At 52.0% G+C, this 24,609-nt stretch overlaps 2 protein-coding genes across 2 annotated transcripts; both read left to right on the forward strand.

Moving 5' to 3' along the window:
• The first annotated feature begins 1,092 nt into the window (after window positions 1-1,092).
• On the forward strand, window positions 1,093-13,088 carry Gpatch3 (G-patch domain containing 3). Its single transcript, XM_006975627.4, has 7 exons — window positions 1,093-3,800; window positions 6,022-6,440; window positions 8,734-8,908; window positions 9,532-9,591; window positions 11,490-11,611; window positions 11,861-11,988; window positions 12,469-13,088. The coding sequence occupies exons 1-7, from the start codon at window positions 3,344-3,346 to the stop codon at window positions 12,683-12,685; spliced, it is 1,578 nt and encodes a 525-aa protein (XP_006975689.1). The 5' UTR covers window positions 1,093-3,343; the 3' UTR covers window positions 12,686-13,088.
• Window positions 13,089-13,219: 131 nt separating this feature from the next.
• Window positions 13,220-20,178, forward strand: Gpn2 (GPN-loop GTPase 2). The gene is made up of 5 exons (XM_006975628.4): window positions 13,220-13,757; window positions 14,531-14,687; window positions 17,457-17,617; window positions 18,579-18,709; window positions 19,820-20,178. Exons 1-5 carry the CDS (start codon window positions 13,347-13,349, stop codon window positions 19,890-19,892), a joined length of 933 nt encoding a protein of 310 aa, XP_006975690.1. The 5' UTR covers window positions 13,220-13,346; the 3' UTR covers window positions 19,893-20,178.
• The last annotated feature ends 4,431 nt before the right edge of the window (window positions 20,179-24,609 follow it).

A 24,609-nucleotide genomic window follows, 5' to 3' on the forward strand; every position in this document is an offset into this window, starting at 1 on the left:
TTAGTGCAAGAGTCAGTAGAAGCCGCCCAAGCCCGCCCACTTGAGCCCGCCCACTGCCGGTGGAAGTCAGACAGAAAAGGTTGCATGTGGCAGAGGCAGAAATGGGGAGGGAGAAGGGTTTAGAGCTTTAGCAGAAAGCTTGGGGATAAAGTAACTTTTTTGTTTGTTTGTTTGTTTGTTTGTTTTTGAGACAGGGTTTCTCTGTGTAGCTTTCTGCCTTTCCTGGAGCTCACTTGGTAGCCCAGGCTGGCCTCGAACTCACAGAGATCTGCCTGGCTCTGCCTCCCGAGTGCTGGGATTACAGGCGTGGGCCACCACTGCACAGCTGTTTCTTTCTTTTTTTTTTTTTCTGGAGCTGAGGACTGAACCCAGGTCCTTGTGCTTACCAGGCAAGTGCTCTACCACTATGCTAAATCCTCAGCCTCATAAAGTAACTCTTTTATTTGCCCATTTGCTGACAGAAGCTTCTAAGAAGCTGTTATGCGGCCAGATTTACCAGTACCCGCTCCTATCAGCCAATGTAAGTGGTAAATGTATCCGCCCCTTTGTCCCATGGCTGTAGCCGAGAGAAAAATAAAAAATTAAAATAACAAACCAGGATCAGACTCCAATCTCAGGTGTCCCCAAGGAGTGGAGAGAGATCTAAGAATCAGCTCAAGTTACCCGTCCTCTTCGTCAAGGGATGGGAAGGGCTGCGGCTGTGCTGCAGTTGGTCCATGGTGGACCCGAGACGGCATTGACCCCCTCATCAGGAGCAAAAATGTACCTGCCATTGCCAGCACAGCCCAAGGACAACCCCCAGGGTGTTTGTCGCAAAGAATATAGCTCAGAGAACGGCAGACTCACTGTGGGGAAGAATTATGGTGGTAGCTGTAGTGGTGGCTGTGTGGGTCCAGCGGAGGCGAGGGACGCGCGCTTGCGGTCTCGCTGGATGGGGGAGGAGGCGGCAAGCAGTAGCAGGTCCTCTTTGACCTATCCGAGTCTGAACGGCACCAATGTTGGTTAAGCGGCTGCGCTCACGGCAGCCATGCCAACAAACGAGAGCACTGGATGCTGCGGTGGCGGAAGAGTCATGAGCCATGGTTACCTTTCTAGAGCTTTATTGGGAGAGAGAGGGAGAGGGGGAGAGAGAGACCACGGAAGGGGGAGAATACGGAAGGAGAGAGTGAGGAAAGAGAGCACACAGAGGGCACACCCACTTTTCAGGATGGGATGCAGTCGCAGGCTGGTGACGTAATTAAGGACATAATTCTTACATTTGCAGGCAGCCTGACAGGTTAGAAAGTCTCTTTTCTCCAGCCGTCCTTACTGCTTATATCTGCTTGAATCTTGTACGTTTTAGGAACTGAGACTTGGGAGTTGTATACTTTTCTAAATTGTATTTTATATGTATGATTGTTTTGCTTGCAAGTATATCTGTGTATCATGTGCATGCCTGGTGCCCTCAGAGGACAGAAAAAGGCATACTATCTCTTGGAACTGGAGTCACAGACAGTTGTAAACTGCCAAGTGGGTGGTAGAAACTGAACCTGAGCCAAACCTCTTAACCACTGTTATCTCTCTAGCTCCCATTGTTTACTTGGAGAGTCTTAAAGGACCGTCCACCCAGGATAGAATGTTTCAATTCAGAGAAAATTGCTACAGAATAACCCTTCCTACTGAAAGGACCAAGCAGATGCCATAACAGGCTGTCTGTCTTCTCTTAGAGATCAAGCCTCAATTTCAGTTTCCTGAGACTTGAGCAAGCAGTTCTGGGAGGGCTGTGAACAAAAGACACAGTCCTTGCAGTAGCTCCCTTTCTGCACGTACTCTGACCGCTCAAGGTTCAGCCAGCTGTTTACTGTCTGGGACTCCTTACCAAGTTAGAGCTATGTGCATAGGTTAATGAGAACGTTGTGAAAGTGCAAGGCCAGCCAGCCTCCAGGGCAGCTCAAGGACAAAGCCTGGGACTTGTCCAGGCCTACCCCAAAATAATAACTGTAACCCCCAACCAGTAAGTTCAAAGGTTACACACCCTCACCCAATCTTATGATGCAAAGGCTTGTACCACCCTGCTTGCCATTTTTCCCTTAAAAACCCCTCACCCTGAGAGCTCAGGGCCATTCTCCTCCCCCTGGCAGTGACAAGTGTTGGACTCGGACCAAGCCCAGGCTTGCCGGTTATCAATAAACCCCTTTGTGTTTTGTATCGGATATCGGCTCTGTGATAGTCTTGCTCGGGGGTCTCGTTTCTCGGCCACAACATTACCATCAACTTTCAACAGCATATAAATTCTTAGGGAGGGGTCCAGACTCGTGAAGCCTTTCCATCATCCTCCATTGTAGGAGTTGCAGGGCCTAATTTTGGCCAGATCTGCAGTTTTTATGAGTTCAAGAATGCAACCAGGAGGCTAGGGAGATGGGTCAGGGATAAGGGCATTCTCTGCTTTTGAAGAGGATCTGTGTTGGGGTTCCAGAACCCACCTGGCAGCTCACATCTGTCTGCTCCAGTTCCGGAGGATCCGTCGCCCTCTTCTGGCTTCCCGGAGCACTGCACACAGGAGTTGCTCTATGGCAGTCACAGTATCGATGCTGTTCGTGTGTAAGGGACACACCACCTTGTAGGGAGGTAGCCCACTGATGGCACTAGGATTTTCACTTAATAACCCATGGCTTCTGGAAATCGTTTCCTACATTTACTTGTTTTTATTTTGTTCTTTAATTTTTTAAATTTCTGTTAAAGCTTTATGTGTGAGGGTGGGTTATGTAGGCCCACCACGTGTGTGCCCCGAAACCGGAGTTACGGATGTATGAGCCTCCGTGTAGCATGTAGGTGCTGGGGATCCACCCCAGGTACTCTGTAAGAGCAGCAAACGCTCTTAATTGCTGAGCCATCTCTACACCCCCACCCCCTAGACAGGGCTACCTCGATGCAGCCCTGGCTGGTCTTGAACTCACGGAGATCCTCCTGCCTCGCAAGGGCTGGGATTAAAGGCGTGCGCCACCACGCCCGGCTTTTTCAACGTTTACTTTAGAGTCAATCTTGCTATGTAGCGCTGGTTGGTTGGTATTATATCGTCCACTCCTACGTCAAACTCCCGCCAGCTCTCCTGGCTCAGCCTCCGGGGCGCTCCACACTGGGTGTCCCCCGGGCCGGGTTAGCTGTCACTGAGCCACAGCCCAGCCCATCAGAAGAGTTTCCCGCCATCGGTGGATCTGAACAAACGGTTTCGGCCCAAGAGCGGCTGAAACACAGCTGGAGGGACCGGTCGGTCCCAGAGTTCGCACTCCAAAAGCGGACGCCGGAGTCCTAGACGCGGTGTTCCCGCGAGAGTTGACGCCAAGCAATCATGTGACAGTCCAAGATGGCGATGCCCAGGGAGGCGGACGAAGAGTCGCCGGTGTACCTGGTGGTGAGTGGTATCCCCCCTGGGTTACGCTCGGCCCAGCTACGGAGCTACTTTAGCCAGTTCCGGGAGCAGCGCGGCGGAGGCTTCCTGTGTTTCCACTACCGACATCGGCCGGAGAGGGGCCCTCCGCAGGCGGCGGCGGCTCCCGACGCGGCCCGAGCTGCCCCCGACCCTGCTGCTGAGCATCCGCTTCTCGCCCAGAACACAGACCCCGAAGCCCGCGCTGTCCCCTCCCGGGACTCGGCTCCCGTGCCGACCCGCACCTGCTGCTGCATCGTCTCGGTGCGGGGAGTGGCCCAAGCTCAGCGGCTGCTTCGCATGTACTCGGGCCGCCGGTGGCTGGACTCGCAGGGGACCTGGCTCCCCGGTCGTTGTCTCATCCGCAGGCTTAGGCTGCCCACTGAGGCTTCAGGTAAGAGGGAGAGAGAATGCACTGGACTTCCAGGCCTTGGAACGGAGGCCCATTTCCTGGGGAGTGGAGATAGGTCAGACCTCTGCTTACCTCCGTTTAGGAGTTCTAAGTCAGTTCTGGACAATGCGCGTTTTCAGCCTCAATTTGCACGTTAGTTTCATTCAGGGACTTAAAAGACAAAAAAACAAAACAGAGACCTATGTAGATGAGTTTCCAGTTTATTCCTTATTAGGACCATTTCTCTGAAGAGTTGATTTTGTACTACCGATAGGATTTTTCGGAAAGAAATTTGGAGCCAGGCAGTGGTGGCGCACGCCTTTAATCCCACCACTAAAGAAGCCGAGGCAGGCGGATCTTTGAGTATGAGGCCAGCCTGGGCTACAAAGCGAGTCCCACAACAGCCGGGGCTCCGAAGAGAAACCTGTCTCCAAACAAACAGGAAATTTGGTTTCTTCTAACCTAACATAAGCGACTGAAGAACGGGCTCTGCAGAGGAAAGAATTAACTCTAGAGAGCACGGAGCTCGCTGCTGGGCTGCAGAAGGGGGCGGGGCACAAGTGTGTCCATCAGGGAAAAGGAAGCCAAGGGTTTTAAAATGCCAGATGGAGAAGTTTATACAAACGATTTTGAAACAGTTTAGCCTTGGCTACAAGAATCATTCACAAATTCGGTGTCGAACACCTTTAGTCCTAGCACTTGGGAAGCAGAGGTAAGTGGATCTTTGTAACTTCATAAGTTCGAGGTCAGCTTGGTCTAGAGAGTTCCAGGCCAGCCAAGATTATGTAGCTCAGACCCTATCTCAACAAAACAAAACAAACAAACAAAAAAACGGTGTCAGTTCAAGGGTGAACAAACAGTTGCTGAGCAAATGTCTTCAGAGGGTGTGTGTGTGTGTGTGTGTGTGTGTGTGTGTGTGTGTGTATTACGGTTTTGGCAAAGTCTTTAGGAGCAATGTCTTATCAAGGTGTACTTCATGGGAGCAACGAGTTGCTTCTCTGTGTGTCCCTGTCTCATGTAGTCTATGCTGACCTCAAACTATGTGTTAGAAGGACATATGGTAGTGCATGCTTTAATCCCAGGAAAGGCAAGCAGCTCTCAAGAGTTGAAGGTCACTCTGGTCTACATAGCGAGCTTCAGGCCAGACAGGGCCTGTCTCAAAAATAAAGAAAGAAAAGAAATAACCTTGAGCTCCTGACCCTCCTGTCCCTGCCTCTCAAGTGCTGGGATTGTGTGAGCCACCATATCTGACCAGTCCATCGTTTCCTTATTGAATTCTCAAAACAATCCTGGGCCACCAACATGGCCAGATCTGAAGACCTGAGTTGGATCTCCAGGACCCACATGGTGGAAGGAGAGAACCAACTCCAGCAGGTTATCTTCTGGCCCCCGTAGGTACACTGTGTACACACAGACACACACACACTCACACACACTCACACACACACACACACACACACACACACACACACTTACACACACTAAGCAAGCAAATCATAATTTTAAAAAATCATTGATATGCCTGGAACACAAGATATGTGCAGTGGGAATTGGTGACAGCTGAGCATCCAAAGGTCAGCACAGGGCTGGAAATATAGTTGAGAGGTAATGATTCTATCTCTTGTACCAATAAAGGCTAATCATCAGGAGGCAGATGTTGAAGAAACCTGTATATTCCTCTAGGGAGATGAGAAATACGAGGGCTGGAGAGATGGCTCACAGGTTAAGTGCACTTAGTTAAGTTACTGCTCTTGCAGAGGATTCTTAATTCCCAGCACCCACATGGCTGCTCACAACTGTCTCGGAGGTTCTGACCTGCACAGGCTCCTTCATGCATGTGGTGCACGTACATACATACATACACTCAGGCATATACACAGAAGCATCTGTTACATTGATGTTGTGGAGGCAGAAGATACACCTGTGCTGTGACACTAGTGTGGAGGTCAGAGGTCACCTTGTGAGAGCCAGTTCTCTCCTACCCTGTGGATTCTGGGATCAGACTCAAGGCCTCCAGCCTGGAGGGAAGTTCATTGTATTAGCCCTTTTTGGAGACTGACCTCCAACTCAAGCTCCTCCTGCCTCACTTTCCTGGGTGCTGGTCTCTCAAATGTATGCCACCGTGCCTTATAGGAATCAGCTTTTAAACTGAGATTTACTACTGACTTGAATATTACTGAAAGCTGCTAGGGATTTAACATCCATTCTTCCCCTCCTCCCTAAGATCTAGGGCCCTTTCCCTTTAAGACCCGGAAGGAGCTCCAGAGTCGCAAGGCAGACAATGAAGCTTTTACCCTGGCTGACCTGAGGCAGCTACCCGAGCTGAATCCACCGGTGCTGATGCCCAATGGGAACGTGGGCACGCCCCTGCGGGTCTTTTTGGACTTGATCCGGGCCTGCCGGCTTCCACCTCGAATCATCACCCAGCTGCAGCTCCAGTTTCCCAAGACAGGCTCCTCCCGGCGCTACGGCAATGTGCCCTTCGAGTACGAGGACTCTGAGACCGTGGAGCAGGAAGAACAGGTGTACACCGCCGAGGGGGAGGAAATCCCCCAGGGAACCTACTTGGAAGAGCCACCAGCCAGCCTCCTGGAGGAGCCTGAGGATGAAGAGCAGCGAGAGGAAGAGTCTCACTCCGACGATGTGAGTAGTGCTGCGCTTTGCTCATCTCTTGCAGAGGCCAGGCCGGGGCTGGAACTCCTTTGGTAGGATGCTCACCCAGCCAGCACAAAGCCCTGAGTTTGAACCCCAAAGTGCACCGGTCTGGCAGGGTGGTACACACCTCTAATCCTGGCATTACGAGAGGTCCAGGTGGGGGTGGGGGGGTTCGGGGGGTCAGAAGTTCAAGGTCATCTTCAACTACCTAGAGTTCAAACCCAGCCCAGGATACATGAGACTGTGATTTAAAAAAAAAAAAAAAAGACAGGCCAAGGCATTAGTACTGTTCTCCTGTCACGTGTATGACGGAGGTTCCTCTGGAGAAGAACCGCTCCGGCAGTGAATGTAAAACTCTCTTTACATTTTACGCTTTTTTTGGTTGGGAGGGTGTGTCCAGGGTTTTTATCAGATGATTTTCAAGTGTATTCTGCTCAGAAAGTGTTGAAGGCTCCTTTTCACAGATGGAAGGACCAAGCAAAGATGTGTAGGAATTTGCCCAGAAGTGTGTAAGGAGGTAGGAGCGGAGTTAGAGATGGGAGCCCAGTTCCTGCTCCAGGCTCCTCCAGCCTCTGGCTTCCATCGGGGGGCCCTGCTCCGTCCGCCTCTGTTCTGGTCTCACCAGCCTCCAGTCTTAACTTTGTCTGCAGAATAGACATTATTGTCATCATCTCCTTTCTCCATGAATCAAGTGAGGTGGGGTTTGTTGTGAAACCTTTATTTTTGCTTTTGAGATGGTCCCGTGTGGTCCTTACTGACCTCACCTCCCAGGTGGGGAAAGCGAGGCACGGTGTTCAGTACTCAGCCCAGTGCTGTCAGCACCACCTGCTCCGCAGCCTTGGTTCCTGTGGCCTCCTGGGGTTTAATCCAGGGTAGGGCACTGGGGGCGTCAAGCCAAGGGTCCTCCTGTCATTGCACAGGCCCAGTTAAGCATGTCGTAGCAAGAACTGGGGTTCAGTTCTAAAGACAGTCTATGATCCATTTCCTGCCCTGGAAGAGCCTAAGTGTTGAAACGAGAAAGAAGGAGCGTGGGAAGGCTGTGTGGAGATGCCCTGGGATTGCCCGCTGGTTCAGCTGCGCTTGGCATAGTGTTGTGGGCAGGTTACCTCTGACCTAAGTTCCCCCTGTAAGATGGGATAACAGCACTTACCTCACAGGACCACTGGGATTATTCCAAGAGCCCAGTTATAGGAAGGGCCTGAGCAGCAGGAAATGCTACTTAGTCCTTGTCCTGTCCCTTCCTCGTGACGTAATTGAGAAAGGCTTGAATGGTGTGTACTGATAAACAAACTAGAGAGAGAGAGAGCTGTGTACTAAGTGGGCTTTGTGTCCTGGAGGACTCAGCGTGAGGATTTGACCAGGGACAGAAGCAGGGGGAGGAGGGACCGAGTGAGTCGGGAGTGAGGAGCAGGGGGAGGAGGGACCGAGTGAGTCGGGAGTGAGGAGCAGGGGGTGGAGGAGGAGGGACCGAGTGAGTCGGGAGTGAGGAGCAGGGGGAGGAGGGACTGAGTGAGTCGGGAGTGAGGAGCAGGGGGAGGAGGGACTGAGTGAGTCGGGAGTGAGGAGCAGGGGGAGGAGGAGGGACTGAGTGAGGAGCAGGGGGAGGAGGAGGGACCGAGTGAGGAGCAGGGGGTGGAGGAGGGACTGAGTGAGGAGCAGGGGGAGGAGGAGGGACTGAGTGAGTCGGGAGTGAGGAGCAGGGGGAGGAGGAGGGACCGAGTGAGTCGGGAGTGAGGAGCAGGGGGAGGAGGGACCGAGTGAGTTGGGAGTGAGGAGCAGGGGGTGGAGGGACCGAGTGAGTCGGGAGTGAGGAGCAGGGGGAGGAGGAGGGACCGAGTGAGTCGGGAGTGAGGAGCAGGGGGAGGAGGGACCGAGTGAGTCGGGAGTGAGGAGCAGGGGGAGGAGGGACCGAGTGAATCAGGAGTGAGGAGCAGGGGGAGGAGGGACCGAGTGAGTCGGGAGTGAGGAGCAGGGGGAGGAGGGACCGAGTGAGTCGGGAGTGAGGAGCAGGGGGAGGAGGGACCGAGTGAGTCAGGAGTGAGGAGCAGGGGGAGGAGGGACCGAGTGAGTCGGGAGTGAGGAGCAGGGGGAGGAGGGACTGAGTGAGTCGGGAGTGAGGAGCAGGGGGTGGCGTCTGGTGTCGGTCGGGGTTTTAAGTCTAGATGTGCTGCTTCTAGAGAAGCCTGAAGGCATGGTGCTGAGGTCCAGGTCCCGTGTCCCCCGCTGGGCCCTGAGGTCTGGAGGTCAGACCCGCAGGTCACCTCTCCCTCCTCTCTCCCAGGATGATGACCGGTGTGAGGAGTGGGAGCGTCATGAAGCCCTGCATGAGGACGTGACCGGGCAGGAGCGGACCACCGAGCGGCTCTTCGAGGAGGAGATTGAGCTCAAGTGGGAGAAGGGCGGCTCTGGCCTGGTGTTCTACACCGACGCTCAGTTCTGGCAGGAGGAGGAAGGAGGTCAGGCTGTGGTGACGGTGACGGTGACAAATGCGGGAAGAGCCTTGGCTCAGATCGGAGGGCTGAAGGCCTGAGCCGATTGGTTCTTAGGCCTGTGGGGAGGCTGCACAGTGTGGTTGAGTACTTGGTGCAGGAAGCCTAATCGCCTCATGGCTGGGAGGCAAGAGAGAGAGGGAAGACAAGGCCGGGGCCCCACGGTCCCTTGAAGGTCACGAGTGAAGCAAGCTCTGCCTCGTGAAGTTCCCGTTCCTTCCCTGTGCTGTGGACTAATGGTTTAACACACGGGCTTTGTCGGCATCTTTCAGATCTAGACCCTTAGGTTGGTACCCAGGCAAGGGCTGGCAAACCAAAGTGGGGGCCTCTGCTTCACATAGTAGGTCCCCTGACAGTCTAAATAAAGCGAGGAAATAAATGGCTTCCATCCTGTTTTGGAATGAGGAATTGGTCTAGAACCTGGAATGTTTGTCTAACGCTAGATGTAGCTCAGAACAGAGCGGGAGTCATTGGGGTGGGGCGCAGAGCTGGGTGGTAGAGCATTTTTAGCTGTGCGAGGCCCTGGGTCTGATTCCCAGCCCCAGAACCAAAGAACTCAGAGACCTCAACCGATGCTTCTGTCCCTGTAGATTTTGATGAGCAGACGGCCGATGACTGGGACGTGGACATGAGTGTCTACTACGACAAAGGTACGGACAAGGGGTGGAGTCCGGGAGGAACTTGAGGGTTAACCCTGTTTGTTAGCTACACATGATTGGCAGAAGTTCAGTCAGGGAGCTAGGGCAGCCCACTGTTCTCAGTGCGCTCAAGGAGAATGGTTCTAGAGCCCTGTGCACACCAAACTCTGCCGTGCTTTCTACACAGTGGTGCAGTTGCTTCGACCTACACGCGTCCTCACGCATACTTAAATAATCTCTCAAAAAAAGTTAGCAAGGCCTGGGGCTACATCCCAGTGGTCCTTTCCTGGCACATGTGCGGCCCTGGGTTCAATGCCAGCACCAGGAAGAAAATTACTTGCCAGCTACGGTAGTGTCCAGTTTGGAATCCCTGCACTGCGGAAGTGAGGGAGACATGAAGGTTGCTGCAAGTTTGAGGTCAGCGTGGGCTACAGAGGGAGCTCTTATCTCAAAACCAACTGACAAGTCCTCTGTAGATGTTTCATAGAACCTAATGCAATGTAAACACCATGCATCTAGCATTACTAAGGAAATAATGATGGAGTGGGGAGTCCACATGTTAGTACCAATAAAGATATTTTCTGAGGGGGCTGGAGAGATGGCTCAGTGGGTAAGATCACCAACTGCTCTTCCAGAGGTCCTGAGTTTAATTCCCAGCAACCACATGGTGGCTCACAACCACTTGTAATGAGATCTGGTGCCCTCTTCTGGCCTGCAGGGACACATGCAGGCAGAATACTGTGTACATAATAAATATATCTTTTTTTTAAAAAAAGGTATTTTCTGAGTAGCTTCAAAGTGGTTGGATGTGCAGGTGCAGAACCTGTAGAAACAGGCTGACTGTACACCATCTCTGCTTCAGAGTACTCACTGCCTGGAGTGAAGTGTCGGTAGTGGGCAGGCCCTTGATCCTCTCTGTTAAGGGCCTATGGGAACACCTCTCAGGTTGTGGGTGAACAGGCTCTAAATAGAAGCTTGGCCTTTGATCAACTCATAGCCCTGAAGTGATAAATGACCTGGATTTTTGTTTTGTTTCTGTTTTCTTATTTTTTATTTTATTTATTTTTGAGACAGGATCTGTGTACCCCTGGCTGTCCCGAACCGAAACTCGATATGTAGACCAGTCTGACTGCTTTTTGTTTGTTTGTTTGTTTGTTTTGTTTTGTTTTTTTTCAAGACAGGGTTTCTCTGTGTAGTTTTGGTGCCTGTCCTGGATCTCACTCTGTAGATCAGGCTGGCCTCAAACTCACAGAGATCCGCCTGGCTCTGCCTCCTGAGTGCTGGGACTAAAGGCATGTGCCACCACTGCCCAGCTCCTGGCTGCTCTTTTTTGATAAAGATTTTTTAAATTTATTTGTGATGTTTTGAGATAGGATCTCACTATGTAGCTCTGTAGAGCTACACTATGTAGATCAGACTGGCCTCAAACTCACAGAGATCCGCCTGCCTCTGCCTCCCAAATGCTGGGATTAAAGGCGTGCGCCACCACACCAGCTAAGATTCATTATTTTTATCTTATGTGTATGTGTGTTTTGCCTGCATGAAAGTATGACACGTGCCTGGTACCCTTGGAGTGCATGAGAGGGCATGACATCCCCTGGAACTGGAGTTACAGTTGTGAGCTGCCGTGTACATGCTGAGAAATGGACCCAGGTCCTGTAGAGAATCGGCACACACTCTTAACTGCTCCCAGTAGTCTGATTTCTGATTTCATGTCTGTCTGGTCTGTGCTTTTTCTGCACTGTCCCTCGTCTGTAAGATGAACTGTGGTTTCTATTCTGGGGTGTTCCCATCTCACAAGAGAGATTATAGGACATTATGAGATAAATCAGCAAGTCTTGTGAGGGGACCCCAGATACCTGAGCCTTGATGAGAGGGACCTTTTTACAAGATGGGCTATGGTTCCTCAGATGGTGGAGACAAAGATGCCCGTGACTCTATCCACATGCGCTTGGAACAGAGACTCCGTGATGGCCAGGAAGATGGATCTGTGATAGGACGCCATGTGGGCACCTTTGAGCGCCACACCAAGGTGAGCGCTGCCCAGCCCACTGACACTTCTGTGTTTCTCCTCCAAGAAGCGTGCCTCCCCTTCTTCTTTCTCTTTCCTCCCCTTCCTTCCTCTCTCCCTCTATCCCTTACTTCCTGTGAGGCAGGGTCTCCATATGTAGCCCAGCCTGACCTTGAACTCAAATCCTTCTGCCTCTGCCTCCCTAGTGATGAGACATGCACAACCTTGTCAAACCTAAGCCACTTTTCTTGATTCTGTTTCCCTTTGCAGGGCATTGGCCGGAAGGTGATGGAGCGCCAGGGCTGGGCTGAAGGCCAGGGCCTGGGTAGTAGGTGCTCCGGGGTGCCTGAGGCCCTGGATGGTGATGGCCAGCACCCCAGATGCAAACGTGGATTGGGGTAAGTGCACCCCTGAAGGGCTCCTTAGGGTCATCATCCAGCAATGATGCTGTTTGGTTTCCCTCTTCCCATTGTTTTTGAGATGCATGCTGGGTGCCCCTGGAAGATGAACTTCATAGCAGAAGTAGAAATAGATGATGCTGTTCTCTGTGTTCATTTTAGACCAAGTCCTGTAACTTAAAACGATCATGGGTCCCCCAGGAAACTCATTTCCTCAAGTCTGGTTTTGGGCTTGATAGGGGAGTCCGTTGTAGGAAGGAAAATTCCAAGGTTCCTTGTAGTTGGCACAGACTGTCTCTAGAAGTCAGAGAGCAGAGTTCCAGATATTTAAAGCTTTGTCTTTGGTGCTGGGGGTGTGGCTCAGGGATGACTATTTGCCTGGCCCTGGGTTCAAACACTATCAGCACAAGACAGTTGTGTCTTACAGGACAAACTAGATAACGTAGTAGCTACTCCTGTCCCTTGTCCTGTTTTTTCCAGGTACCATGGAGAGAAACTACAGCCATTTGGGCAACTGAAGAGGCCCCGAGGAACTGGCTTGGGACTCATTTCCACAATCTATGATGAGCCTCTTCCCCAAGACAGGACGGAGTCCTTGCTCCGACGCCAGCCACCCACCAGCATGAAGTTTCGGACAGATGTGACTTTTGTGAGGGGTTCCAGCTGTACCTTGGACAGGTCCTCGGAGCCTGAGTGAAGCTGCGTCCTTGGTCAGGGTCACTCAGCTCCAGGAAAACAGCCTGGGTCTTGCCTTGTGGATCCACCTCTGAAGCAGCCAAGAGCCTAGGAGATGGCACAGTAGACTCACGTACTCAGAGCTGATGAGCATGCCTGCCGCTTCTCTACCTCAAAGATGATTTCACAAAAATCCCTCCTTCTGGGGGGAGCTCCGAACCCTAGGCCTTGTTTGGGCTCACCTCAGAGATCTGGACTGCCTGTGGCACATCCAAGTCGGTTTTGGGGGGTCTGAAGGAGGGCGTCGAGACCAGAACAAGACAAGGGACCAGAGAAGAACGGATCCGGAGGGTCGGGCGGTCCCTCCACCTCCACCCTTTGGCTGGGGGCGGGTCTGCGCGAGAATAAACGAGTTTGGGACTGGACCGGGCCTGGAAGTTTGCCTTAGAGAAGCCGGGAAACCCTAAGACTGACACCCGCGGCTGGAGAAAGTGCGGCTGCGTAACCAACAACTCCCTGGCCGGCCTACGGCGTCGGCGTGCAGGCGGGACTTCCTCTTAGGCAATTTCCGGCGGAGTCCGGAAGTCGGGGCTTCACCCTTCCGTGCCGGGTAGTTTGCTTGTTTTCTGTGTGGGTCGGCTTGGTTTAGTTCGGGAGGCGCCCGTGGGCCGGCCTGCTCCCCTATGGCGGGGTCCGCCCCGGCCACGGCCTTCGGGCAGGCGGTGATCGGGCCCCCGGGCTCCGGGAAGACCACGTACTGCCTGGGCATGAGTGAGTTCCTGCGCGCGCTCGGCCGGCGCGTGGCCGTGGTGAACCTGGACCCGGCCAACGAAGGGCTGCCGTACGAGTGTGCCGTGGACGTGGGCGAGCTGGTGGGGCTGAGCGACGTGATGGACGCGCTGCGCCTGGGGCCCAACGGTGGCCTGCTCTACTGCATGGAGTACCTGGAGGCCAACCTGGACTGGCTGCGCGCCAAGCTCGAGCCCCTCCGAGGCCACTACTTTCTCTTCGACTGCCCCGGGCAGGTGGAGCTCTGCACGCACCATGCCGCCCTGCGCAGCATCTTTTCCCAGATGGCACAGTGGGACCTCAGGGTGCGTCTCGGGTCTGCAGGCCCATTATGCGGATAGAGCCCCTGACAGGGAGGTGGACAGATGCCACACCCCCAAGTCACATTGAGAGATGGGGTCTGAGTTGAGTTTGGAGCAGAACCACAGCCTCTTGAGTTTGAATTTTAGCTCTGCCACCAACTGTGTGATCTGGGAAAGTCCTCTCAGTTCATCTTTGTCATCTCTAAAGTTAACGTGTTAGTTCTCAGTGTGGAAGTGATCACGTAGGAAGTGGCGCAGCAATTGTGTAGTTGGTGTGCAAAAGTGTATCTGTTGAAGGAGTCCAGAGGCAGATGCAGTGTAATGTGACCCTGTCTCCCACCCAGGGCTTTTTGCAAGATACCTTGCAAGAGGGGTTGGAGATTTAGCTCAGTGGTAGAGGCCCTGGATTTGGACCTACTCTGCCCCGCCCCACCCCAGCATAGTAGGAAGGAGAAAAGGTACTTTGTAAGAAAAAAATACCCCATATATTCTGGGAGGAAGACATGATGCTGGCTATTAGAATTGAATACAAGAGCCAGGGAAAGTGGCACATGCCGTAATCCCAGCACTTGGCATATGGAGGCCGAAAGATCATGAGTTCCAGGCCGTAAACGCCTGTCTCACGCACACACGTGTACTAGGAAATAGAAGCAGAACACAGCTGAGGAAGGCTTACCTGGGATCCTTAAGCGGATAGTCTCATGAGAATATACGATCCGGAAGTCCCTCCCACTCTAGTCCGCCTTTCCCTCTCATCCTGTATCTTCTGCTCACAGCTGACAGCTGTCCACCTTGTGGATTCTCACTACTGTACAGACCCAGCCAAGTTCATCTCGGTACTGTGCACCTCCCTGGCCACAATGCTGCATGTGGAACTGCCCCATGTCAACCTCCTCTCCAAGATGGACCTTATTGAACACTACGGGAAGCTGGGTAAGAGCCCCTATTGGAGCATGAAGGAAACTGACCATTTATTTTGTGCATCACTGTGCCAGATACTACAGTTGGTTTAGAGATTACAGATGGGCGCTACAAGGCAATTAAAAGGGGGTGGTGGTGGGACAGTGGCTGGCTGAAGGAAGTGGATAACTGTTGGAGGCTGTGGCGCCCCGACACTTGGGTGGTGAGAAGTAGCCAGTCCACTATGGGCAAAAGTGTTGTCTTAGTTTGAACAGTTAGAGTGCAGCTACTATCCACCAGGTGTCTCAAACAGCAGACGTTTATCCTCCATGTTCTAGAGGGTGGAGAGTCTTAAGACCAAGGCATGGGTAGACCCAGGGTCTGGCTTGTAGGCAGCCGACTTATACCTGCATCTTTCCATGGCAAGAAGCAGCAAAAATAGATGGGAGTCGGGTAGTGTCTTAATGGCCAGCATTTTTTCCTGCCACGTTATTTTTCTGCTGTGCTAACAGCATCAGCTCTTTAAAATCTAAAGCCATAAAAGAACCAAGAGAGAAAGCTGAAATTCGTAGTATATGAGTGGGGAGGGAAGATGGAGATGATGTGGAAGTGACCTTGCCTAATCAGGACATGGAGGGATGTCAGCCCAGAGTCCACTCATCTTTGGGGGTGACTTTCCAAGGAGCCCAAGTGGCTGTCACCTGTGCTTTTCTTTTTTATTGGGAAGCTATTCATAGAACCAAACCAGATGTTAGAGTATCTGTTCTGATTTCTTCATCTTACATGAAGGAACTGTACCAGGGAAAGGGAGGTGGTTTACCCAGGAGGCCTTGCTGCTGAACTGACAAGCATTTATAAAGTTCTTCCAGTGTGTGTACTAAGACCCTGGGGTTTGACCAAGCTTCATGAGGCAGGGACTGAGCATAGTTCTCAGTGCCTGTGTGACACTGGTGTGAACAAGGCAGGGGATGGGTTCATAAGCTTAGTTCTTACAACAGCCCCATAAGGGAGACACCTGTCCACATGGCTGCCTAGTAATGGTGGATGAAGTCAAGCGTTTTAGCCAGGTGTGATAGTGCCTGTCTGTCAGCCCAGCACTTGGGAGGTGAAGACAGGAGAAGACAGGAGGATCCGGAGTTCAAGGCCAGCCTGGGCCACATGAAACCCTCTCTAAAAGGGAAGGGAGGAGTCAAGTGCTTTGTTTTCATGATCCTGGGATTGAACCTGGAGCTTCACACCTGCTCGGTGTGCACTCTACCGTTCAGAACTGCCTCAGCCCTCCTGTAATGATGCAGGCCATAATCCCAGCACTCGGGAGGCAGAGGCAGGTGGATCTCTGAAGTTGAGGCCAGCCAGCCTGTTCCAGGACAGCCAGAGCTACATAGTGATGCCCTGACTTAAAAATCTTTGTGTGCCGCACGGCAGTGGCACATGCCTTTAATCCCAGCACTCGGGAGGCAGAGCCAGATGGATCTCTGTGAGTTTGAGGCCAGCCTGGGCTACAGAGCGAGTTCCAGGAAAGGCGCAAAGCTACAGAGAGAAAAACCCTGTCTCGAAAAACCAAAAAAGAAAAAAAAGGGAAGGGGCTGGAGAGATGGCTCAGAGGTTAAGAGCACTGGCTGATCTTCCAAAGGTCCTGAGTTCAGTTCCCAGCACCCACATGGTGGCTCACAACCATCTGTAGTGAGAACTGGCACCCTCTTCCATATACATAATAAATAAATAAATCTTAAAAAAAAAAAAGAAAGAAACCTTGTCTTGAAAAAAAAAGAAAGGAAATAAACAAATCTTTGTGTGTGTTGTGTGACTGTATGCCATGTATGTGAGCCTCACATGTGGTAATGGGAACTGAACTCAGGTCCTTTGGAAGTATCAAGCACTCTTAACCTCTCAAGCTTCCCCCTTTAAATTAAATTTCTTCATTTATGGGGGGCACATGTTTGTGTGGAGGTCAAGACAACTTGTGTGAATCGATTATCTCCTGCTGTGTGGCTCCCAGGGATAACTCTAGGATGTTGGGATTGACTCCAAGTGTCTGTGTTCACTGAACAATGTCATAGGCCTTTCATTTTAATTAGGGTCTCACTAAACTGCCCAGACTGTCCTTAAATCTATTTTGTAGTCTAGGCTAGCCTTGAACTTCCAACCCTTCTGCCTTAGCTGCCCTTGTCTCTAGGATTACCAGCCTGTGCCACCAGGCCAAGAGAACATTTCTCTTCTTAGTGACACTATTTCACTGCACCAGCAAGTGTTTTAGGAGGTGTAAATAATGGAAGCCGGTGTGACACTCAGGCATGCCTGTAATCTCAGCATGCAGTAATCTCCTGCCTGAGGCAGGAGAAGTGCTGTGAAGGCCCCCTGGGTGGCTACATGGTGAGTAACAGGCCAGCCAGAGCTAAGGTGTGAGACGCTGTCTCTGAAAAACACAGTGACTGACCGAGACAAACAAGATAAAGCCCCAGGCTTGGGTCTTTCTGGTCTCGTAGTGCTAGAGACGAATCCAGCACCTCATGTGCCAGCAAGTGCTGTACAGCGGAACGTGGCCTCGAGTCTGTTGGCTAGGGTTTTGTTTTTCCCAGAGCTGAGGCCAAAACTCAGGGCCTTGTGCTTGCTAGGCGAGCACTCTACCACTGAACTAAATCCCACCCCTGCTTATGGTTTTTAATCCCCCTCTGGGTGCTAGGACTAGAACCCAGGCCCTTTACGGATGCTAACCATGTTGCTGAGCTATGGCTCAGTCCCTCCAGTCCTGAGATCTTTAGCTTAATGTCAGCAGCTTCTAACTCCAGTTTCTCTCCTTAGCCTTCAACCTGGACTACTACACGGAAGTCCTGGACCTCTCCTACCTGCTTGAGCACCTGGCATCTGACCCTTTCTTCAGTCACTACCGTCAGCTCAATGAGAAGTTGGTCCAACTCATCGAAGACTACAGCCTGGTCTCCTTCATCCCACTGAACATCCAGGTATCAGATAGGAAGAGAGCTCTTCCCTGTGGCTGTAGCTCCGACATGCCAAGGACATAGAAGGATTTGATGGCTCCCCTAATGTCTGTGGCCTGGCTCTGTCCTTGGCATGCTTTCAGGACCAGGAGCAGTGGAGCGAGATTAGAGTAAAAAGCAGAGACCAGACTTCAGTCTCTGCACATGCTCCCCCCTGAGTGTGAGTGAACGTGAGCGAGTCCAGAGTCCCATCAGGAAGTTCACCCAGGACCAAGGGGACAGATTTTGGGGTCCATTTTGCTGAGTGACTGTGTTGGGTTTTCAAAGCAGCCCACAGCCTCCATCCCTCTCTTCTTGCCTGTGGCAGAGATAACCCAGGAGACCTCGTGGTCTTAGATTGCTTTCTCAGTGGGGACTTTAGCTAACTTGGCTTTTCTTCTGACACTGCCCTTGGCTCCTGTATGAGAAGGAGAGTGTACATGCCAGCCACCGCCTGCTCAGACCTCTCCCTGCCAGCACTTGCTGAGGGCTGAGCACGCCTTATTTTGATCTGTATACTTCCTTGAGATTTGTGGACTGTTCTCGCTGTTGTAGACGGATGAGGAAACCATTATGGGCCAGATAACATAGGTATTTGTTGGGTGCCTCCCCGACAGGAGTGCTGTCCCTGACACAGAGGTACCTTGACCTCCACTGACTTCTGACCTTAAAGGCTGCCTGGCCTAGTAAGCCGTGGGACAGTTAGTCTAGGGTGGCGGGGAGGCTGCCACAGGAGAAAACCCCAGGGAGTGACCGCATGGAGGAGCCGACCTCTCCTAATCTGGCCAGTTGTCTGGCTAGCCAGCCCCCTGGGGAATGGACTCTTCTAGGCCAAGGACTGTGGTCTGTGGAACTGCCATGGAGGAGGAGTTAGAGGGAACAGTTAGGCGTGGCCTCAGCTCACACACCTGATTCCCTCACTGAGTTCCTTCTCTTCTCTGCCCAGGACAAGGACAGCATCCAGCGAGTCCTGCAGGCCGTGGATAAAGCCAACGGCTACTGTTTCGGGGTTCAGGAGCAGCGAAGCCTGGAGGCCATGATGTCTGCTGCCATGGGAGCCGACTTTCATTTCTCCTCGTATCCTTAGGGATCGTGGGAGGGACAACAGAGGAGCCGCAGCCCCAGAAGCCTAGACATGAGACAGTGTTGGGAGAGGTGCACGGGTCCAGTTTGCTTGGTGCAGTCCATGAACAGGGAAAAGGTGCCGGAGTATGGGAGGAGGTGTAGCTAGTGATGGAGGGCCGGCGTGGACCCAGGCTGGAACACTTGCCCACTGCCATGAGGCCTGGGCTTTGATGCCGCCCGGCACCAAAGTGGTGGGAAGTAAGTGTAGACATCAGCTCAAAGGATGCATTTATTTTGGTGTTTTGAGACAGGGTTTCTCTACCCCTGGCTGGCCTAGAACCCCTGTGTAGGGCAGGCTCGTCTTAACTCCTGATCTTCCTCCAGTTCTCTGAGAGCTGATGCATATTTTAGGAGAGCCCCTGTAAGTGTGGAAAATGCACTTAATGGGTATAATTAGGGGCAGCAGAGTTCTTAAAGTCTCACTGGATAAAGATGTAGTGAAATAGAAAAGAGCCATGCGTGAAGCTTCCTGCCCGTCAACCAGTACTTGGGAAACTGAGGCAGGAAGGTCGTCAGAAGCTTGAAGCTCGGATGGTGGTGGTAGAGCATGCGTCCCCCTGGGTGAGGGACCAAGGCGACGGCTCGCGTGCAGCCAGGGTTAGCAGTGTCTGGTCCTCTCCTTTGTGAGTTGACCTGTGTTGTGGGCCAAGCCCAGCGGAGGAGATCTTTGCCATGGTGGGGAAAGGGAAGTAACCATAGTTATTGTACCAGTCGGTGCCAGGTGTGGAGGAGACACTCTTCACTCTGGTCACAGCTCTCGTGACTTCAGAAGAGAAAAAGGAAGTGGCGGGGCGGGATTTGAACACCCTGGTCTGTCTCTAGAGCATATGCCGCACAGAGCTGGAGGGCTAGTGCTCCCTGGTCCTTTGTTCTAAGCAGTGTGGGGAAGAAGAAGCAGGAACGCCAGGGGAGGGGTGCCAGAAGGCGGCTCACATCCAGCTGTGGGGACTGGGGCAGAAGACAGATGTGTTTGGATGGTGGTCATCAGTAGAGGTCACATCCTGCCTGGGCCAGTCCCCCAATTTCTGCCTGTCCTCTCAGCCTTGACACCCCTTCCCTCAGCACTCTGGGCATCCAGGAGAAGTACCTAGCATCCCCGGACCAGACGGCAGAGCAGGAAGCCATGCAGGTCTAACGGCTGGGCCTGGATGACGGTCAGCCACTACAGACCCGACTGGACAAACATCCATCCCTGCAAAGGACTTCCGGATGAAAAAGCAGACACAGCGCCCTCAGCCGTGTCCTCAAGCTCCAGCCCTGCCCCACGAAATGCTGCCTGAATGTTGAGGACCGTCTCCACTTGGGCTGTGGCGGGATGTGCTCTGATCCGAGATTATTTTCTATTTCTGTGGGCTTCAGACTTTCCCTCAACCCTCAGGAACCAGGGGTTTGGAGCAGAACAAAGGAGTGTCTGCAGATGGTCCTGTTTCTGTTTTGGTTTAATTACATTTAGTGCTTGTGCGGGTGTGTGTGTGTGTGTGTGTGTGTGTGTGTGTGTGTGTGTGTGTGTGTATGTGTGCGCGCGCAGGCAGGCATGTGAATGGACGTCGGGATGGGCTGTGTCGGCTGGTTCTCTGCTGAACTCTGGGGGTTGAACTCAGACTCTGGGACTTGGCGGCGGGTTCCTTACCGAGCCGTCTCAGCAGCCCCCCCCACTTGTGTCTTTATTCAGGTCAGAGCCCTGCAGCCTCAGCTCAGGGGAGCGAGGTAGAGCGTGTGCACTCAGCTCCCTTCCTGTGATTGGGTCGTTCTTCAGGGCTCAGGGGCTTTAAGTCAGGCATCTGCAGGTGACTCTTCCTAGCCAAGCATTTCGTGCTTTCTTTATTTTTATCCTATGAATTACATGGTTTTATTTATTTATTTTTTTAAGATTTATTTATTATGTATACAGTGTTCCGCCTACATGTATGCCTGCACACCAGAAGAGAGCACCAGATCTCATTACAGATGGTTGTGAGCTACCATGTGGTTGCTGGGAATTGAACTCAGGACCTCTGGAAGAGCAGCCAGTGCTCTGAGCCATCTCTCCAGCCCACGTGGTTTTATTCTGTTTTTAGCTAATATTAGTCAAAGTTTGAAAGATTAGCCAGGCGGTGGTGGCGCACACCTTTAATCCCAGCACTGGGGAGGAAGAGATAGGTGGATCTCTTGAGTTTGAGGCCAGCCTTGTCTACAGAGTGAGTTTCAGGATAGCCAGGGCTATACAGAGAAACCCTGTCTCAAAAAACCAAAAAAGGGAAAAGAAAAGATGAATGTAAGGTGGGATGGAGGCCGGCTCCATAGTAGCTAGCATGCACAAGGCACCAGGGTCAATCCCCAGCTCTGCCAACAGAGAAAGAAAAGATTACTTCAAAACCAAAGTTGATTTCTGTGGTGGTGCACGCCTCTAATCCCAACACTTGAGATGTGGAGGCAGCAGAGTCAGGGGTTGAGGGCCAGCGTTGGCTACATAGTGAGTTTCAGGCGAGCCTGGGCTATATGAAGCCCTGTTGTGTCTAAAGAAGGAGATTTGTGCCAAGTGAGCTGTTTAAAGAAAATATTTAGGACAGTTGTCTGGAGACCCCTGTGCAGCTGGGGGCTGCAGTTTGCGTCTTCAGCCAGTAGGTGGCACAGTAGACTTAGTTTTGCCCTTCCTATCAGGAAGAGCCTGATGGCCAAGGGACGCTTGTGTCAGGTTTTATCTGTAGACCATGTAGCCCCATGTACTGAGGCTTGGCGTTTCACAAAGAGCTTACACACATACACAGAGGGTCCTCTTGTGGCTCTTAGAGCAACCCAGAGAGAGAGAGAGAGAAGACAGAAATGTCGAAAGCTTACTCTGCTCACTCTGGAGTGCCCCCCGGCACGTGTACAGATGAAAAGTTACAGCCATCATCCCATGGGATCTGTAATCGGGCATGAGGGAAGGGTGAGTGAGACGTCTGTACATGGTTTGAGTCCCGACTGGATGGACGGTGGGTCTCGGCCTGGGCAGGTGGGAGGGTGCAGGTTAGCAGAGTGAAGGAAGTGGTAGGGACACAGGTGGCTTTGCTGCCAGTGTGGGCAGCCCCAGCCGACAGCAGAAGAGGGGCGGCGGGCCTCGGCTCCCACGCCGGGCCGCGGAGGGCTAATAACCGGGTGCTGTTTGCCCAGCCTCTTTCATCTGAGGAGTTCAAAGCGCCTCACCCTATTAATACCCGCGCAGTAGGTGGGCAGTACCAACAGAGCAATTCAGGGAAACTGAGACCAGGAGGCACAGCCTGGGGTTTCCTGTGAGTCATCCATGGGGCCTGGAGCCCAGGAATCCTGACGCCCAGGCTGCTGGGCAGATGCCTTGTCTGGGTAGCAGGGTGGGTTCTGTCTTTGAATAGCAGCAGTAGCCGTGGTCATGGGTTTTGATGCTGGACCATCACAGGCCCTAACTCACCACACAAACCACATGCAGGGGCTGAAGGCCTCGTTTCCAGTTTTACAGCTCACCTGTGCACCTCAGCTCGCATTCACTGCGCTTCTAGAGTGGCGGTACATAGCAAGCTCCAGCTTAGAGACTTCGGTGTGTCAGCAAGCATGTTTTTTTCTTCTTCAACAAATTGAAGTAGTTCTCATCCAGACTCCATGGTGCACATCTGTAGTCCCAGCAGCTGGAGGTGGGAGGATTAGACGAAGGCCAGCTCTTGCTACTTTGAAAGTTTAAGGTTAGCCTGGGCTACACGAGATCTATCTTAAATAAACATATAAACTAATAAATGGAGTATCTGTTTTTTCAGGACAGGGTTTCTCTGTATATAACCCTAGCTGCCTGAATCTCTCTCTGTAGACCAGGCTGGCCTCACTCACAGAGATCCGCCTGCACTGGGATTAAAAGTGTGCTCCAGCACTGCCTGGCTACAAATGGAGTTTCTGGTCCGTGTACTTAGATTAAGGGTTAAGACAGACATTAAAAACAGAAAGGGAGAGATGGTGCTTGTGCCCATAACCCCAGCAGTGTCTAGTGGATCTGGGTTCCAAGCCAGCCAGGTGTTGTGAGACACAGTAAGATGTCTCACGACAAACAAAAAACTACACAGGGGGACATGACTAGGTGTCTGTCTGGCTCATTTGGCGTGAAATGTGCCGATAAGGGAATGCCCACCTTCCAGTATGTATGCCATATAGATAGCCAACCTTCAGATTATGTTTTACTTTCCTATGAAAATTAGGGCTGGGTATAGTACCAGCACTTGGGAGGCAGAGGCAGGTGGATCTCATGAGTTTGAGGCCAGCCTGAGCTACATAGTTCCAGGACAGCCAGAACTACACAGTGAGACGCTGTCTCAAAAAAAAAAAAAAAAAAAAGCTGGGCAGTGGTGGCATACCAGCAGCACTCGGGAGACAGAGGCAGGTGCCAACCTGGTCTACAAAGTGAGTTCTAGGACAACCAGAGCTCTTACACACAGAAACCCTGTCTCAAAAAACAAAACAAATTGGCCTGGCGGTGGTGGCGCACGCCTTTAATCCCAGCACTCGGGAGGCAGAGCCAGGAGGATCGCTGTGAGTTCGAGGCCAGCCTGGGCTACCAAGTGAGCTCCAGGAAAGGCGCAAAACTACACAGAGAGACCCTGTCTCGAAAAACCAAAAAAAGAAAAAAGAAAAACAAAACAAAACAAAACAAACAAACAAACCACAAAACCAAAAAGATTGAGGGGTTGGTAGGCCTCAGCTCCACTCAAGTTCAAGGCCAGCCTGGACTGTAGGAGACGGTGCCTCAGGATAACTGAGGGCTGTAGAGACGGCACCGCAGTTACGAGCACATGCTGGGGGGCTGGACAAACGGCTCAGTTAAGAGCAGTGGCTGCTCTTCCAGAGGTCCCAGGTTCAACTCCCAGCACCTTCATGGCAGCTCACACTATAACTCCAGTTCAAGGGAACTGGCACCCTCACACAGACTTATATGTAGGCAGGCAAAACAGCAAAGCACATAAAAAGAAATAAATCATTTTTAAAACTGACTCGTTAGAGAATGTGGGGCTGACAGAGGTGGAAAGGATTAGTATGGGTAAAATGCTTTTATTTGGTCTACAGACAAGAAACTTGGATCAATCCTCCTGTCTCAGCATCCCAAGAACTGAGATTATACACATGAGCCACTGCAGTAGGCAAAAACACTGGATAAAAATATTGCGGGACCTGGGTTCCATTCCCAGCACCCACATGACAATTTACAGTTGTCTGTAACTCCAGTTCCAGGGGATCTGACACCCTTTTGGCCTCCATGGGTATTGCACACACACGGTGCAGACATATATACCAGCAAAATACATAAAATCAGTATTTTAGCCAGGCAGTGGTGGCGCACGCCTCTAATCCCAGCACTCGGGAGGCAGAGGCAGGCGGATCTCTGTGAGTTCGAGGCCAACCTGGGCTACAGAGCGAGATCCAGGACAGCCAGGGCCACACAGGGAAACCCTGAAACAGCTGGAAGTGAAAACAGAAATGGAGGGGGCTCAGTAGGTAAAGGTTCTGTTGCCAAGCCTGGGAACCTGAGTTTGATCCCCAGAACCCACAGGGTGGAAGGAGGGAATTGATTCCTCCAAGCTGACTGATTCAGACAAGTTGTCCTCTGACCTCCACATAGTGTCCACACATATATATACACACACAAATTAATAAATAAATGTAATTTTAAAAAATTTAGGGCTGGAGAGACGGCTTAGTGGTTAAGAGCACTGACTGCTCTTCCAGAGGACCCTGGTTCAATTCCCATCACCCACATGGCAGCTCACAGCTTTCTGTAACTCCAGTTCCTGAGACCCAATACCCATGGCAAAACACCAATGTACATGAAATAAAAATAAATAAATTAAAAAAAAAATTAAAGCCAGGCGGGCGGTGCT

This window comes from Peromyscus maniculatus, chromosome 2 (genome assembly GCF_049852395.1).
Source record: "Peromyscus maniculatus bairdii isolate BWxNUB_F1_BW_parent chromosome 2, HU_Pman_BW_mat_3.1, whole genome shotgun sequence".
In the NCBI taxonomy this organism is placed as follows: domain Eukaryota; kingdom Metazoa; phylum Chordata; class Mammalia; order Rodentia; family Cricetidae; genus Peromyscus; species Peromyscus maniculatus.

Coding starts and splice junctions, on each gene's coding strand:
- Gpatch3 (XM_006975627.4), top strand. CDS start 3,344: ATGGCGATGCCCAGGGAGGCGGACGAAGAGTCGCCGGTGTACCTGGTG. Junction 6,441..8,733: donor AAGAGTCTCACTCCGACGAT/GTGAGTAGTGCT, acceptor CCTCTCTCCCAG/GATGATGACCGGTGTGAGGA. Junction 9,592..11,489: donor GAGTGTCTACTACGACAAAG/GTACGGACAAGG, acceptor ATGGTTCCTCAG/ATGGTGGAGACAAAGATGCC.
- Gpn2 (XM_006975628.4), top strand. CDS start 13,347: ATGGCGGGGTCCGCCCCGGCCACGGCCTTCGGGCAGGCGGTGATCGGG. Junction 17,618..18,578: donor TCATCCCACTGAACATCCAG/GTATCAGATAGG, acceptor TTCTCTGCCCAG/GACAAGGACAGCATCCAGCG. Junction 18,710..19,819: donor GCCGACTTTCATTTCTCCTC/GTATCCTTAGGG, acceptor CCCTTCCCTCAG/CACTCTGGGCATCCAGGAGA.